Source organism: Capricornis sumatraensis, chromosome 3 (genome assembly GCF_032405125.1).
Source record: "Capricornis sumatraensis isolate serow.1 chromosome 3, serow.2, whole genome shotgun sequence".
Lineage (NCBI taxonomy): Eukaryota > Metazoa > Chordata > Mammalia > Artiodactyla > Bovidae > Capricornis > Capricornis sumatraensis.
In genome coordinates this window covers 3433160-3449133 of record NC_091071.1, presented here as the reverse complement: position 1 = coordinate 3449133, position 15974 = coordinate 3433160, and the positions used below count along the sequence as shown (strand labels likewise).

Here is a 15974-nt window from a genome sequence, read left to right as displayed (position 1 = left end):
AGCCCCCTCGCCGCAACTGGAGAAGAGCCCGCACAGCGACGAAGACCCAGCACAGCCCCCAAAACGGATTAATTTTAAAATTAATACAGATGAAACTATGCAATGTTTTATCTTTTTAAAAATACCTCGGGTGAAATTCATAACAGAGTAGATGCTGCAGGGGGTCAAAAAAAATGTTGCTGAACTTGAAGACAGCAGCAGAAACTATCCCGAACAAAGAAACACAAGAGAAAAGAGGAAGAGGGCCCTCCAGGGCCCACTCTACACCCTCAGGAACGACGGCCTTTGTGAGGAGGACCTCGGGCCCGGTGAGTCGGGGGAAACGGCCGTACCCCAGCCGCTTCTGAGCCCCCACGGGCACCTTGGGAGCCACAGGGACCCAGGGCCTCCCTGGTTACCAGCGCTTTGAAGAGACATCATCTGGAGCCCTGGGAGGTGTGGGAGGCTTTTACTTACAGCCGTCCAATTGGCCAGTGGCGTTTAGGGGAAGAAGGAAACCCAGCAGGCAGGAGCCCCCAGGGCAGACCCCTGCGCTCCTGGTGAGCACAGACTCCCCAGGGCACACTGCACGCTGCTCCTCACCTCTCCGCTTGGCCAGAAGCTTCAAGAGCGAATCCATCCAGGCTGGGAAGGGTGTAAAGAAACACTCATCCTCTGCTGGGCAGGGTCTTAGGGGGAGGCCATCAGACCGCATCGATCAGAATGTCAAGTGACCCAGGAATCATCCTTCCAGGAATCGAGCCCGGGGACTTGTAAACAAGCTCCTGCCACCGCTGTTCCACTCAGCAGTGTCTGTGCGAGCCAGGACTCGCGAGATGGGGTGTGAAGGTCGGGGAGCAGGGGCCGAGGTAGGTAAGACGGGACGTGCCGAGGCTATGCGACAGGACAGAGGGAGGCCTGTCTGCACAGATAAGGAAAACTGGCATCTGTTAGGGGACAGTGAGGGGAGGGGGCAGTGGACACGCCAGATGCTCTGTGTGTTGGAAAATAAAACAACCCTCCTACACCCTTGCTGGGGATGAAAATGGTGCAGCCGCTGTGGGAGACATTATGGCAGTTCTTCAAAACCTTAAAATTGAAATGGCCATGTGACCCAGCAGGTCCACTTCTGGGTCTGTACCCAAAAGAATGGGAAGCAGGGCCTTGCACGCTTACGTTCACAGCAGCATTATTTACAATAGCTAATAAATGGAAGCCGTCAAAACGCCCATGGACGGCTGTGGCATATCAATACAACCGAACAGGATCCAGTCTTCTTTTGGGGGGAGGCTGTGCTGAGTCTTCACTGCTGCTCGGGCTGGGCTTTTCTCTAGTTGCAGCAAGCAGGGGCTACTCTTTAGTTAAGGCGCACGGGCTTAGTTGCTCTGCCGCAGCATGTGGGATCTTCCCAGACCAGGGATTGAAACTGTGTCCCTTGCATTAGAAGGCAAATTCTTAACCATTGGACCACCGGGGAAGCCCCAGTATCCAGCCTTAAAAAAGAAATTCTGAAAAAATTAAAAAAAATTAAAAAAAAGAAATTCTGGCACTTGCTACTGCGTGGGTGAACCTTGGGACCATTATGTTAAGTGAAATAAGCTCACCACAAAAGGACAAGCACCTCAGGACTCCACTCGGATGAGGTCCTGAGTGTCATGTTCATGGAGACAGACTGTATAAGGGTGGGGGCCAGGGGCTGAGAGACCAGGAGTCAGTGTTCAGTGGGGACAGAGCATCCGTTTTACAAGGTGGAGAGAGTTCTGGAGATGATGGTGGTGATCTGATGATGGTCCAACAATGTGGATAAAGATAGCTCTACTGAACCATTAGGAACGGTTAAGATGGTAGATTTTACGCTACCGTTGTTTAGTTGCTAACTCGTGTCCGACTCTTTGGCGACCCCATGGACTGTAGCCCGCCGGGCTCCTCTGTCCATGGGATTCTCCAGGCAAGAATCCTGGAGTGGGTTGCCGTTTGCTCCTCCAGGGGATCTTCCCAACCCAGGGATCGAACCTACGTCTCCTGCATTGGCAGCCAGAGTCTTTACCCTTGAGCCACCAGGGAAGCCCCCTTTATGCTAATGTATTTTACCACAATTAAAAGTTATTTGGTTAATTAATTGGCATAAAATAAATACAGTGGGGGTCATGATAATAAGGGCATAACATATCCCCTCGGCTCCCCCGTCACAGGGGTGCTGCCTGTGAACCTCAGCTCTGGAAAGCAGCCCACCAGGATGGAGAGGCGCGGGGCTGACAGGCCCGCACCGCTGCTCATCGGGGAGGGTTCTGCCTGCAATGCGCTGCCCTGCTCTCCTGAACCTCCCAGCGGGGCTCGGAGCCCGGCGCCCACGGTGCGGCATTGCCTGCCTTCTCGTCCCCGTCTCTCCCCATCCTAGGGTCTCCTCCCAAAGAAGCCCCTTGGCCTGGACGCTCGTGTCCGTTTGTTCCTGGGGGAACCGATCACGTGACTTTCAGTACCTGGACGTACCTGTTACATGTGTTGGTTCTTGACTGAAGCATCACTGACTTACAGTGTTACGTTGGTTTCAGGTGTACAACATGGTGTGGGCTACACATAATGAATGTTACACGGAGATGCACTATGTGTTACAGTCACTACCAGGATAAGTCTAGCGACCACATGTCACCCACCATACCGAGCTGTTGCAGTGTTAGCTATATGCCCTATGTCTGCACTGCATCCCTGTGAACTATGGATTTTGTAACCGGATATCTGTACCTCTAAGTCCCCGTCACTGGTTTCACTTACTCATCTCCCCCGGCCCCCGCCGCCCCCGCCAAGTCCTCTGTCCTGGCAACTACCTGTTTGTTCTTTGTGTCTGTGAGTCTGTTTTTGTCTTGTTACTACAGTATTTGTCTTTGACTTATTTCACTTAGCAACATACCCTCTAGATCCAGCCATGTTGTCACAAAGGGCAATTTCATTCCTTTTTATGACTGAGCAGTATTCCATTGCATGCATGTGTGTATATATACATAGATAACACACGTTGGTTGTTTTTGTTTTTAGTATTTATTTCTTTGGCTGCACGGGGTCTTAGTTCAGCATGTGGGAACTTTGATCTTCATTTTGGCCTTCAGGATCTATAAGCGTGGCATGCAAACTCTTAATTCGCGGCATGCGGAATCTAGTTTTCTGACCAAGGATTGAAACCCGGCCCCCTGTACTGGGAGCGCAGAGTCTTGGCCACTGGACCACCAGGGAAGCCCCCTATTCTCTTAATTCTTTTTTTTTTTCCAGGCAAGGCTTTCTTTACTGGGGCCCTGCTGTGGCAAGGGGAAGTGAGAACAGACAAACCAGATTCCCTTGCTTGCTGGCGCCTCTTAGTTCTTAAAGCAACCATTGTGATAGGGATGTAGCTCTTTCAGAGCAGCCTGCCCAGTTCCAGGTTCCTGGCAGGTGTGTCTCCCTCCCCTTCTGGGGGGTCGTCCCTGTTTGGTGGGGGTGGGGGCAGGGAGAGAGGTGCAGGGTCCCCTCCTCCATCTCCTGCAGCTTTGGTCTTAATTATTCACACCTTAGGGAGGCTCAGCCTCCTCTTGACTAAGCTCAGGGGCCCACACGAAGCTGGGGCTTCAGGCCAATTGCTCAGCCCTGCCCCACCCCTGCCGGGCAGGCCCGGGCCCCTTCTCCGGGCCTCCTTCTGCCAGGAGCCCCCATCTGTCCCTTTCTCCTCTTGCTGCCCCAGGGGTCTCAGAGCCCCTCCCCCCATCAGTCTTGCTGTCCCTGGAAGGAGGGAAACTGAGGCCAGAGGATCCCAGGGAGTCCGGGCGGGGGGGGGAGTCTCTCTGTAGTGCCACCCACCGTACACTTCAGTGTGTTTTGGCCCCCTCCCCAATTATGGCAGAGGCCGCTGTGTCCCTGGAGGAAGAGGGGCCCAGCTAGGTCTCCTCGAGAACAGGGGAAGAGCCTGAGCTGGGGAGTGCAGGGGCCTGGGCCTGAAGTGTCCTGTGGAGATGCCCCTGGGAAGCTCTGAGGGACCCACCTGGGTCCTCCCGGGGCTGGAGCCCCCAAGCAGGGCTGGAAGACCCACCCCAAAAGGATGTGAATGGCCATCTGTGAAAAAAAGTCCTGCTTTTTTCTGACAGGGCTGCATCTTGGGAACCACAGCTGCCCCCAGCTGCCCCGCCCGGCCTCCAGCAGTCCTGCCCCTGCCAGGGAAGGACTTCCGGAAGGGAAGAAAGCCCGTCTCCCCTTGCTTCTTCCTTCCTTACAAGTTCAACTGCGTGTTCTTCATCTGGGCTCAGTCAACCCCAGTGGAGTAGTTTGGGGCACTGGCTGCACCTGCCCAGACTCGCTGGGCACTCTCTAGGCCTCTGTTTCCCCATCTGAGCAATTGGAGGCTGGACTCCTGCTCGTCTTCCACGGCAGGCTTGGGGGGAACCCACCCTCAGAACTGTGGGGCCCTGCTGGCCCCCCACCCAGCTGGAGGTGGGAGGAGCTGCCAGTCAGGGTCTAGGAGGACCCAGGCAAGGAGTCCCCAGGGACAGAAGGTGGCAGCATGTGGGCTGAGTGGGGCCGGGTCTGTGTGCCTGTGTGTGCATGTCTGCGTCTGTGTGCGTCTGTGTTGTGTGCACTGGGCTCTTGTACGTGCCTGCATGTGTTCCTGTGTGCACACACCCACTCGTGTACACAGGCCCGTGTGCCTGTGTGTGCAGGGTTCTGCGGTTGGGGACCTGTGAACTGGAAATCGCTGAGGAAGCAAACATGCTTCTGGCTGGAGGAAGAACTGCACCCCGGAATCTGACGTGGGGCCCCAGAGCCAGTTCTGATGGGGGCAGAGGCGGGGGTAGGGGGTGGGAGGGGGAGTTGGGCACACTTTCCCGTCAGCACATGGGTAGCCCCGGTGTGCAGGAGTGAATCTGGAGGTCCCCACGGTGCTCCTGTGCACCACGGGAGTGTCTGCCTCCTTCCCATAGCATCCTATTGCCTCCACGGGGCCTGGAGACAACGGCCTCACTCGAGCAGATCCACTCCTCCTCGGGACCCAGCCAGGTCTCAGCCACAACTCCTGACCTTTGCGTCCGCGGTGGTTCCCTGGCCTGGCCGCTCTTCCCGTCCCAGGTACTGGGTTAGGCCCCCCTCCTCCCTAGGTGTGATCGCCTCTGCCACCAGACTTTGCACCTCGTTTGCAGAGAAGATGGAGGGGAGGGGAACAGCCCCTGGAACGCGCGCAGCCGGTGCTCATTTTTGCAGAATGCGTGGAATTTAGAACCAGCCCCTTAAGGCCTGGCTCAGAGGATGCAGGCAGGGGTCCCTGGAATCGCTCCAGGACAGGTCATTCCGCTCCTGGGCAGCCCTCTCCACGGGCACCGCGGGGAACACCTCCACCTCGCTCCACTGCCCAACTGGGGACCCCCGCTCCCAACGGTCTGTAAGAGCTTGGCTCTGGAATCCTCATCTGTTCCTTCCACGTCACTGAGACTTTTCTGGCTTCCAGCCTGGCTTGAACAGCGGTGGGGGTTGGTCGCCAGGACCCCGCTGGGAGCTCACCATCCCTTTGTGGCCGCCATCTGTCCTTGTCAATCTCGAGACTCCCGCCCCCAGGGACCACCAATCACAGCGCAGGCATCCCAGTTTCATCATCGGCAGCCAATCAGCGCTTCCGCCGACCGCTCAGGTCCCCTCTGCCCCCGCGAGACTGCTGCAGGCCAAGTCAGTCTTCAGCCGCTGCCTGCCTGTTGGACACCCGTGGGGCACCCGTTCCACCCCTAAGGCTGCGCCTTGCTGCTGTGAGCCTCAGTCTTCCCCTCTGTAAGATGGGAACAGGCAGGCTCTGGGTAACAGAAGGGACTGCACAGGAGGGCCCACCCAGCGCCTGTCTCTCTGGAGGTCCCCGCAGGGCTGGCCACGTGGTCGGCCAGGGACCAGGAAGGGCAGGGTGGACTCGGGACCCAGGTGACCCTTCGAGGCCGGAAACTTCCTGGGCTTCTTATCTGCCAGACAGAGAAGTGGCTCTGTCCCTCTGCAAGCTCGGTGCGGGCATCTTCTGATTCAGGCACCCAGCCTGGACCGCAAGCCTAGTCCACCCAGCTGACTCCTCCCAGGGCCGGTCCCCACCTCGGTGGGAGCCTGCGGTCTGGTGGTGTGGATGGACGCACTGGAGGCCTTTTCAGTATGGAAAGGGGGCGGCCCAAGCCTCCACGCTCTAATCAAGGCACACCTGCCCAGGTGTGCTGGTTTGCGTGGGCTTGACCTCTAACCCCTAAACGTGCAGGAGTCGGGTTCTCCGGCCCACCCCTCCTGTCTGCCTTCATCCCAGCGTGCGCGCGCGCGCGCACACACACACACAGCCTCGGGGCTGCAGACTTGCGTTATTTTATTTTGCTCTTTCCAGTCTGAAGCTACTATCATGGGCGTTTAGAGTTATACAAATGACACTTACAAAAAATAAAAGACCAAGACATCCAGAGGGAGATGCATGGTGGACACTAACTGGAAGGGAGGGGAGCCGGCAGGGTCAGGGCTGGGAGCCACGGCTCGGGTTGGGGGGTGGGGGCTTCCAGCTGAGGGTGAGGCCTAGCTTCATCCTGCCGAGACCCGGGAGTCTGGTCAGACAAGGAGCACCGACCACATGGGGTCCTGGCTGAGGCGGTGAGGGGCCCAGCACCACCAGGTGAGACTTGGGCCTGGGGCGGGCACTCGGGAGGGTGGGGCTAGAGAAACCCCCTGAGAAGGTAGGGGAGTTTGGATTCCGGGAGACGCCCCGCTTGCCCCACCACTAGTGGGAGGAGGGCGCAGAGGCCAGGAGAGGCCTCTGTCTCAAGACTCCCAAGCCCACTCATGGCTACAACCAGGCTTGCCTGGGGCTCCTCCAGCAGTAACATTTCATTAAAAAAAAATACTGATTTGGTCATTTTCTGCTTCCAGTCAGGCCAGAGGGAAAGCAAAGAGAGACGGGGCAGGGTCCCGGGATCACAGCAGGGTGTGCAGGGGCAGGAGCCAGCCCCGGCCTGTGAGATGCAAGCGGGAGCCACCAACAGGCCTGGGGCAAGAGCGTGGCTCCTGGGGGGGCAGGGAGGATCAGGAGAGGACAGGAGATTCCAGTTACGCACCCCGCCATGCCAGGGGGGCGGGGGCTCGGGAAGGCCTCCCAGCTCCCTCGCTCCTCCTTGGCCTCTTTGGGGAAATAAGGCTCAGAGTCATCTGAGGTCAGGAGAGAGAAGTTCCAGCCTCGCCCAGGGTGCATAAGAGAGGGCAGAGGGCCGGGACAGCCCGCCCAGGGCCAGGTCAGAGCACCGACCTGCCCAGGGGACGACCGGTGAGGGCACCGTTTGCTCTGGGTTTCCAGTTTGAAAGGCAAGGGACTCACCACCCGCAGCGGAGCCCCCAGGAGAAGAGAGTTAACGGGGGGCGGGGGCGGGGCAGGGAGGGGGCCACGGCGTGGGGCCTAGTACTCCCACAGCGTGGTGGGGTCGATGGTGTCGGCACAGGCCTTCAGGACCCCCGCGTGGTCCCCCTTCAGGTAGTGCCCGCCCACCTTGATGGCCACCTTGTTGTAGTCGCAGAACTCCAGGAAGAAGTCCACCGGGCTGTCGCTGCTGCTGGTCACTGACGAGTCATTGCCCACCATCCAGTACTTGCCCGTGGAGTCTGCAGAGGTGCGGGGGGACCCCGTCAGGCCCTGCCTCAGGCTCTGCCCCCCACCCTCCAATCACGGCTCCCAGAGTGCGGCTGGGGTCTGCCCTGTCCACCCACGTGGATGGATGGAGCCCCTTCTGGAGCCCTCTGTCTGGCATGGTCTCCCTTCTGTACCCACGAGAGCGGCTGGAGCTCCCACGTGGGGCCTGGAATGGTCTAAGCCATGTCAGAGGGTCAAGTGGGGCGCAGAGGCGGGGGGTGACCCGCCCAGTCCTACCCACAGGGGCACCTGCCTTTGATGTTGTAGGCACCGTCTCGGAACTCCAGCTGGAAGACGTCGTAGTTGGAGCGGTTGGCGTCCAGGGTGCCCGTGACCTTGCGGCAGCCGATGAAGCCGTGCTCCCCGCGGAACACGATGATGGGCCGGTTGATCAGCTTCATGAGGAAGAGCTCCGAGTCCCCTGTCCCAAGAGGGGGGAAAGGCAGTGAGCCTCAGGGAGGTGGGGGCAGGGGGCTGGGAGTGCGACGCCCAGGGTGTGTGTGGCTCAGAGAGGGACAGCAGGAGCCTAGGGTCACACAGCATGCCAGCCCTGGGGGAGGCAAGGTGGGGGCAGTCTGGGAGGACGCCCAGCACAGGGCGGGCTTCCAGTGGGGTTGGTAAGTGACCATGGCATAGTGAGACCCCGCCCCAGGGCTGCGGCTTGAGGTGTGCCCAAGGCGGCTACCTGCCGTCTCCACGGAGGCCGCCAGCTGGCCATTCTTCTTGGCCGTCACGAACTTGCCATTGGACGCACGCAGAATAATCCTCCGATCACGCCACTCGATGTCAAAGTAGCATCTGGCGTCCCTGGGGTGGGGTGGGGGACAGGGTCAGGAGAGGTGCCCCCCTCCACGGAAGGGCTGGCGTGGGCGAGCGCGGGCAGCGGGCACTCACTTGGTGGAGGCGGTGGACTGCACACCCCCGGTGGTCGTCAGCGTCCAGTACTTGCCCGAGTGGGTGCGGAAGGCGCATTTTTTGGTGTCTCGGTCAATCTCCAGTTGGAAGGTCTCTTGGTCGGTCTCTTCGTCCTGATTGGCCGACAGGTCCATACCTGCGGGGAGAGCCTCCAGCTAGGACCAGGGACCCCTGCTCCCCACGATCTGGCTGACCCTCAGCCCTGCCCTCACACACCAGTACAGTGGGGGGCGGAGGGGCTACTGAGAACCCACCGCACGGCTCAGACCCCTCGGCCTCCACATCAGAGGGAGAACCCAGGACCCTGGCCTGGACCAGTTAAGGACCAAAGCCTGCCAGGTCCACTTACACATCACTCTCTCTGATTACAGAGGTAAAACTCTGCAACAAACCAGATGGAAGGGACACTGTAGAGCCAACCGGGAGAATCCGAACGTGGCCTGGGGTTAGGGGGGAAGGGTTCATTACTGCTCATCTTGTTGTCAATATGTAAGAGGATGCCTTGCTGTTTATAGAGACACAGGCAAAGATTTCGAGATGAAATGCCCGGATGTCTGGGTTCTACAGGAAGTACAAGGAAAAGCAATGAATGGAGGCCCAGGGAGCTGGGATGGCGGCCGGGGGGTTGCTACACGGCGGTTCACTGTTCCCTCCTGCTTCTGTGTGCGTGTAGAAGTTCAAAGAGCAATCGCACACGCTCCTTTCAGGAAATCTAGCAAACTCCTCTAGAAGCGCAGTCACACACACCCCCATGCCCACAGCGCCCCCGGAGAGCCTCTGTGAACGCTGGGCGACCACAGCCTCCTAACCGTTTCCGCTGCATTCACACACGCATTTTCTTGACCTTAAAGTGCATGTGGGCGGCAGATCGCGATTTGCACATGACCTGCCTAACCCCTTCACACGTGTCCACGTCCTGAAATTGTCTGTGAAGGGGGTGGCTTCCGGGGTTTTGTTCCCACTAGCTGCAGCCTCATCGCTTTTGCACACCCGTGTGGACTCCTCCAGCTAAAACCTGCAATGCGACCTTTGGTCACAACCACACGTTCAGGTCCCCAAGCACCGTGGGTCTAAGAGCCTCACCGTTGGGTGAGGTGGGCCTCCAGGCCTTTATGAAGCCGGGGCCGGTGGCAGGCACCCTTTCAGATGAGAGGAGGCTGGCGGGTGGCAAAGTCTGGGGGCTGGGTGCCGCACCCCTGGCCCAGGACCTCTTCTTGGTTCTCCAGGCACCACCCAGAGGGCCTGACAGGTGTCAGCCCTGTGCTGACCAGGTCTCATGTCCCATGTCAGCGCCACCCTGCCTCACAAGAGAGGGAGACAGAGAAATAGTGCCCTTGCCCAAGGTCACCCAGAGAGAAAGCTAGGGGTCCCCGGGCTCTCGGGAGGAGAAGGGGGCAAACTCCGGCCTCGTGCCAAGCCCTGTCCCCCAGCCTTCCCTCCCCTCTCTGGACTGGTGGCCGCGGCCTCCACGGGTCACCCTGAACAGATGCTCACCACTGCTGGGCTCGAATCCCCAGCCCCTCGGGATCCCCTAAGCCCCAGTGTCAGGGATCAGCTGTCTACTCAGGCCCCGGGGTGGGGGTGAGCGCCACCCACCACGACACCCCCCACGGAGCACCAGGCAAGGAGCAGCGAGGGCGGGGCCTGCTGGGGCGCCCAGTCCCCAATAGGCAGGCCGTCCTGGGGCCACGCCCAGCATGCGGGGCTGGGCTCCCTCCTGGCTCAGACCCGTCCAGCCAGTCTGCCCCACCCCACCTGCCAGGCCACGGGGCACCACGTGCCCCACGCATGCGAGCCCGGCTGATGGCAAGGAAAGAACAGGGCAGAAGCCTCGCCGGGCACACCTCAGCAGCAGGAAAGGCAGAGAGGGCTCCCCAGGGAGAAAGGCAAAGGGGGCAAGGGAGGGCCATGAATGGCAGTCAGCCCTCCCGCGCTTACCAGCCTACCTGCTGGTACACAAGGCGCACACCAGGCGCAGGCCAGACACGCCCGGGGGCCCTTCTCCAGGAGACTCCAGGTCCCGAGCGCTCAGCCAGCCCCGCACCCCTGCTCCTTGCATTAACTTTGTACCCCTGGGGAGTACAAAGCAAGACTCTGAAGCGGTGGGTCCCTGCCCCGGGCCACACGACGACCACCGCCGTCTGCTCAGCCACTCAGACCCCGTCCAGCCTGGCTGTGTCCAGTCCTGGAACTGGTGTGATCAACAGGCCTAGGCCAGCGAGCAAGGTACTCAAAGTGGGGGCCAGGCGCCTTGCGTGAGCACCATACCTCCCAGCCTCAGTTTCCCTCTCTGTCAACCCAGCTCAGTGTCTCTCCGTCCTGCCAGGAGATTGAAAGCACGGAGGGGCCCGATGCCAAATAGACACCAGGTATTCTGCCCCCAACAGGAGGAACGGTGTCCTCCCTCGGCGTACTTTCCAGGAGGAGGGAAAGTGTCCACTGCATCCAGGGGGGCCCATCCTGGCTCCAAGGCCCTGCCCTGACGGGAAAGGCCCCACTCGGCCTTGGGAGTCTCTAATTAGAGCTGGGTTACTATGGGAACAGGGTTTTCTTCGGGATTTTTCTTTTCATCAACAGCAGCACAGAAAGCGTGAGTCACAGGCCCACTGGAGCCCCGGGAAGTAAGGAGAGGGATGCGGGGGTTCACCAGAGTCGACAGGCACATCCCCCCACCCCAGAGATGCCAGGCCCCCACCCTGCCTGCAGCAGACCCCATGGTCTCATCCCCCCACAGCCTTAGCCATCCCCAAATCCCCTGGATGGTAAAAAATCGGGCGCTCTCCACCACCCCATTCAGTTTAAGGGAGGGAGCCCAGAAGCTTCTGTGCCCTCACCTCACTTCTCCTTGCTGTCAACTCTTGCCACTACCTGACCACCTTAAATTCCTACTCCATCCTTACACGAGTTGTTCCCTGGGGCCAATGTGACCTGCCTTATCAAGAGAACTCTTACACATCCTACAAGGCCCAGCTCGTCCAGCCCTTCCTCACCCCAGCCAGCCAGCCTCACCTTCAAGAGCTGGGGCTGGGCACTTCCTGAGCACAGAGACCCCAGGGCACAGCTGGCCAGAGGCAAAGGGGCTATGAGATCAGGTGGGAACTATGATGAGGCTCCGCCCAGGGTCTGGCTGGAGCCCAGGGCAGTGTGTGCGGGTGTTAGTCGCTCAGTCGTGTCCAGCTCTTTGCAACCCACCATGGACTGTAGCCCGCCAGGCTCCTCTGTCCATGGGATTCTCCAGGGAAGAAGATTGGAGTGGGTTGCCATGCCTTCTCCAGGGGATCTTCTTGACCCAGGGATCAAACCTAAGTCTCCAGCATTGCAGGCAGATACCTTACCATCTGAGCCACCAGGGAAGCGGAGCCCACAGCAGGTAGGCGCCAAAGGAGCTTGAATACGGCTCACTTGGCGGCCCTGCCTGTGTGATCACCACGAACCCGCTTCCCAGGACCTGGGGTGGATGTATGCCATCTGCCTTGTCACAGCAGCTCTCAGGACCCCCACGCCCTGGTGGCCAACCCTGCCTCTAACGGCGGCTGCAATGACCCCCTCCCAGAAATACGGTCTGGCCGCAAAGAACGTGCCCAGGTGTAGCCCTTTACAGATGGGGAGACTGAGGCCGGAGAGCAGCTTGCAGCTTCAGCAGGAAGCACCCCACCCGCACGGGGCCCTGGCTGCTGGGATGACTCACATCCCCCGCCGGCAAAACCCAGGAGGCTCCTCCTTCCTGGCCCGCGTTTCCCAACATGTGTCTGTAGGAGCCGCCTCCGCCTCCCTGCCACGCAGGCCTGTCCAAAATGGCCTCTGCAGGCACGCCCCCCCAACCCCGCGCGGCCCCGGGGCCCACCCCCGCGTCACCCTCCATCCCGCCAGGGAGACCCGACGTCAGAACGGACCCCAGAACCTGAAGCCAAGGCAGCTCCAATCTTGGCCCCCAGAGCTCCCTCCTCTTTAAACACACGGATGAGCCCGCGGCGCTCCTGCTGCCTTTTCCGGCAGCTCCTCTTGCCCCATCCGCCTGAATCAGCATGACACCCCCAGCGAGCCTCACTTAAAGGAGAGGATGTTTGTCCAGGCTCGCCACCCGGTACCTGCCAAAAATACCCCAGGCTCTCTCTGCCCCTTCCTGGCCCCGGAGGGCTCCTGCCAGTCTTTCCCAGGGAAGGGGCGGGACGCAGCTGGCAAGCACAGAGCATCCTTCACTGATAAGCTCCACTCCGGGTCCTGCAGCCCTCCTGGCTGACCCAGACCCGTAGACCAACCTCACGAGCTGCTCTCTGCCAGCGCTGGGCTTCCTGCTCCTCTCTGCTCGGGGCCTTTGCATGAGCTGTGCTGTGTCCACAACACTGTCCCACACACCTGATACAGCCCACCTTCGGTTCATCCTCAGGTCAGGTCAAATGTCCTCCCCAGAAAGGGACCTCTCCCATCTGACCCGGGGCCCTCACGGACCGCCTGCAGTCCCAGACACCTCTGTTGCCCAAGATGTGGCTCATGTCCCAACGAGGACACAGCGCCCAGCAGGGAAGGCGCCACGACGTGCCCACTTGCTCACCACTCAGGCCTCAGCATGCCTCACTTGCTAGGGGCTCAGTGTTTGTGGAGTGGGTGAGGAGTCCTGCCCCACCTAGTGCTGTGTGAGACTGGAGAGGGGAGACCCTGTGGTCCCCAGAGGCTGGGAGGCATCAGAGGGTCCAGATGAGGGCCCTTTCTGGATTCAAACCCAGTTCTGCCTGCCACATACTTGCTGTGTAACCTTGGGCACAGGGGTTCTCCTCTCTGGGCCTAAACCCGCCCATCTGCAGGATGGAAGAAGCTTGGCCCACTTCACTCCACAGCCTGCAACCTTGGGCGGGAGCTGCCACGAGGCTGCAACCTCCTGGGCAGAGTGCATACCTCCAAAGGGTGGTCCTCAGGAGAAAGGGGGCCATTGCCTGGGGTTCCCACCCAGCTATCTCTGGAGGCCAAGGTCCAACTTCCTGTCTGGAGGGAGCAAGACACCCAGAGGTTCTCCTGGGGGGAAGGAACACACTGTCTTCTGGGCCAAAGAAGGGGCAAGGGCGCCAGAAGGAAGAGAAGCCGCCTGGGGTAGAATCTGAGTCGGGAAAAGAGGGGCCTCATTCTGGCGCGCAGGCCAGTAGGAAATGGCCAGGCCAACGGGAGGCCCCGGGAAAGGACGTGTCGAGTTGCAGCCAGCTGTTCCAGGCGGGAGTCTTAGGGGGTGGGTTTACTCGAGGAAGGGGGCGCTTTCCGAGGGTGCCGGGCTGGGGTCTCCGGGCTCACTCTGGGACCGCTCTCGGGCACCCATGGAGGAGAGCGCACCGGCCGGGAGCCCCAGGGCGGGGTACCTGGCGGGCAGCCATCCTCGCCACGCCGCCCTGGACCTGGGCGCGAGCAGGGAGACCGCCTCCTGGGGCGGCTTCGAACGGAGCACCCAGCCCCGGGGGCGGCGCGGGGTTCCCAGCAGGGGGGACCTGCAGAAAGCCGACTCCCTCCCCGCCCAGCCTCATCTGGTTTTCTCATCCGCAGAGACCAAGCAGGACAAAGGGGGCGAGGGAGGGCCCTGTCGAGGAGCCCGCCCCCTGCTCACAAAGGCCGCGGCCTCAAACGCGGGGCGGACGCGGGAGGAGGGGCTGGGGGGGAAGGGCAGACACTCGGGGCGCCCCCCTCCAGCAGAGGCCAACCCCTCCCAGCAGCCAGAGTGGGTGGAGAGCGGCCCAGCCCCGGGGGAGGTGGACGCGCACCCTGCGGAGACCAAAGGACCCCCATCCCGCCCGCGAAAGGCCGCCCTTAGGGAGCGCGGGCGCGCCCCGCGCCGGGGGAGACCCCTCGCTCCGCCCTGGAACTGAAGACCCACTAACGCGGGGGGGAGGGGGGAAGGACACGAGGCACCGGACGAGGGGCGTCCCCTCCCCCAGAGCTGGGCCCACTGAGCCTAGGGATCCGCACAAGTCGGGAAGACCCAGACTGAGCACGGGGTGCGAGGGTGGCACCCGGGGCGGGGCCTAAGCGCGGCCTAGGGAGCCCCAAGCCCAAGGCGGAGTGGGGGCCGCTCCACGGCCCCCAGAGATGGGCAAAGCCCCACCCCTCGCCCCTTCCTCGGGATCGGAGCTCACGCCCTGCGGCCGGGTAGGGTGGCCTGCGCGCCCAGTGGGGGCGCACCGGGCGTCGCTCGGGACTGCCGCGGGCGAGGAAGGGCGGGAGGCGGTGGGGACGGGGGTGGGGTGGGGTGCGCTTTGTGCAAGGCCCGGAAGAGGCGAGGGACGGCGTCTCCACTCACCCTGGCGCGTGGACACGTTCCTCTCGTTGGCCGCCTGTAGCACGACCTGGGCGCAGCTCTGCTCCAGGGCGAAGAGCTCGTCCTTGCCCACCTTGGTGGCCTTGCCCGCCTTGAGCGTGCCGCTGGGCCCCGACGGCGCCAGGTAGCGGCCCTCGCAGTCGCGGAAGGCCACCTTGCCGGAGCGGAACTCCAGCGTGTAGCCGGTGGCGGGCTCAGGATGCGCCACCAGGCGCCCGTCGTGGCGCAGGAAGCGGTGGTCGGCCGTCTGCAAGCTGTAGCGCTGATCCTGGAAGGCCAGCGTGATGAGCGAGTCGACGCCCCAGGGCACGTCGCGGTCCACCGAGATCTCGTCGGCCGGCCGCGCGCCCAGGTGCGCGTAGCGCTTGCGGGCCAGGCTGTAGATGTTGACCTGCGGGTGCATAGCGATGTGCACGCTCCACTTCTCGGCCGGCGACACGGTCTGAGCGAAGCACGACAGGCGGTCCTCGGTGCCGCCGAAATAGCGCCGGTGCGCCTCGGACTGCAGCGACCAGCGGCCGTCGTCGTGCGCCACGATGAGAAAGCGGCAGTCGGCGCCCGGCGCCTCGTGCTCGCAGGTCACGTTGCCGTCCTTGTCGGCCGCCAGGTAGCGGCCCAGGTGGCTGCGGAGGCACACGGCGGCGCTGCCCGCCTCGTCGGGCGGCTGCTCCAGCGTCCAGATCTGCTTCTTCTTCAGGCTGCTGGCCGAGGCGTTCACTTTGAACCCGAACGTCTCGGCCGTCAGGTACTTGTTGCTGCAGTTGATGAGCCCGAACTGGATCTGCAGGGCCTCGGCCGTGCCGTTGGCGGTCATGGTGGCGGCTGGAGGCGGGCCGGCGCGGCCCGGGCGGTCGGTGGCGGGTCCCGGCGGCGGTGCCCTGCTTCTTTGTTAGGCGGCGGCCGCGGCCGTGCGCGCACCCTCAGCAGCGGCTTTACAAAGCCGGCTTGCGGCGCCCGAGCCCCTTTATAGGCGGGGTGACGTCAGCGCCGCCAGGCCCCGCCCCCGCCCCGCCCCGCCCCGGGGCTCGCGGAGCCGGGGGCGCGCGGGCCGAGCCAGCCAGTGGCGCGGGGAGCCCGGAGGGGCGCGGGCGGCAGCTGCGCTCGCAGCGGACCCTCCTTCTGCACCGCCGGCCTCTGCAGTCC

At 61.8% G+C, this 15974-nt stretch overlaps 1 protein-coding gene across 1 annotated transcript; it reads right to left on the bottom strand.

Annotated features, from left to right (window-relative positions):
* Nucleotides 1-6332: 6332 nt before the first annotated feature.
* Nucleotides 6333-15716, bottom strand: FSCN1 (fascin actin-bundling protein 1). Its single transcript, XM_068967737.1, has 5 exons — nucleotides 14814-15716; nucleotides 8516-8672; nucleotides 8307-8428; nucleotides 7875-8042; nucleotides 6333-7593 (listed from the first exon to the last, which is right to left on the bottom strand). The coding sequence occupies exons 1-5, from the start codon at nucleotides 15643-15645 to the stop codon at nucleotides 7391-7393; spliced, it is 1482 nt and encodes a 493-aa protein (XP_068823838.1). The 5' UTR covers nucleotides 15646-15716; the 3' UTR covers nucleotides 6333-7390.
* Between the last annotated feature and the right edge of the window lie 258 nt (nucleotides 15717-15974).

Excerpts from the sequence above, each read along its gene's own strand:
- FSCN1 (XM_068967737.1), bottom strand. The coding sequence starts at position 15,645 with ATGACCGCCAACGGCACGGCCGAGGCCCTGCAGATCCAGTTCGGGCTC. Across the intron at positions 8,043-8,306 it reads GGCCTCCGTGGAGACGGCAG|GGGACTCGGAGCTCTTCCTC; the intron begins GTAGCCGCCTTG and ends CTCTTGGGACAG. Across the intron at positions 7,594-7,874 it reads CGGTGCCTACAACATCAAAG|ACTCCACGGGCAAGTACTGG; the intron begins GCAGGTGCCCCT and ends GCACCTCTGCAG.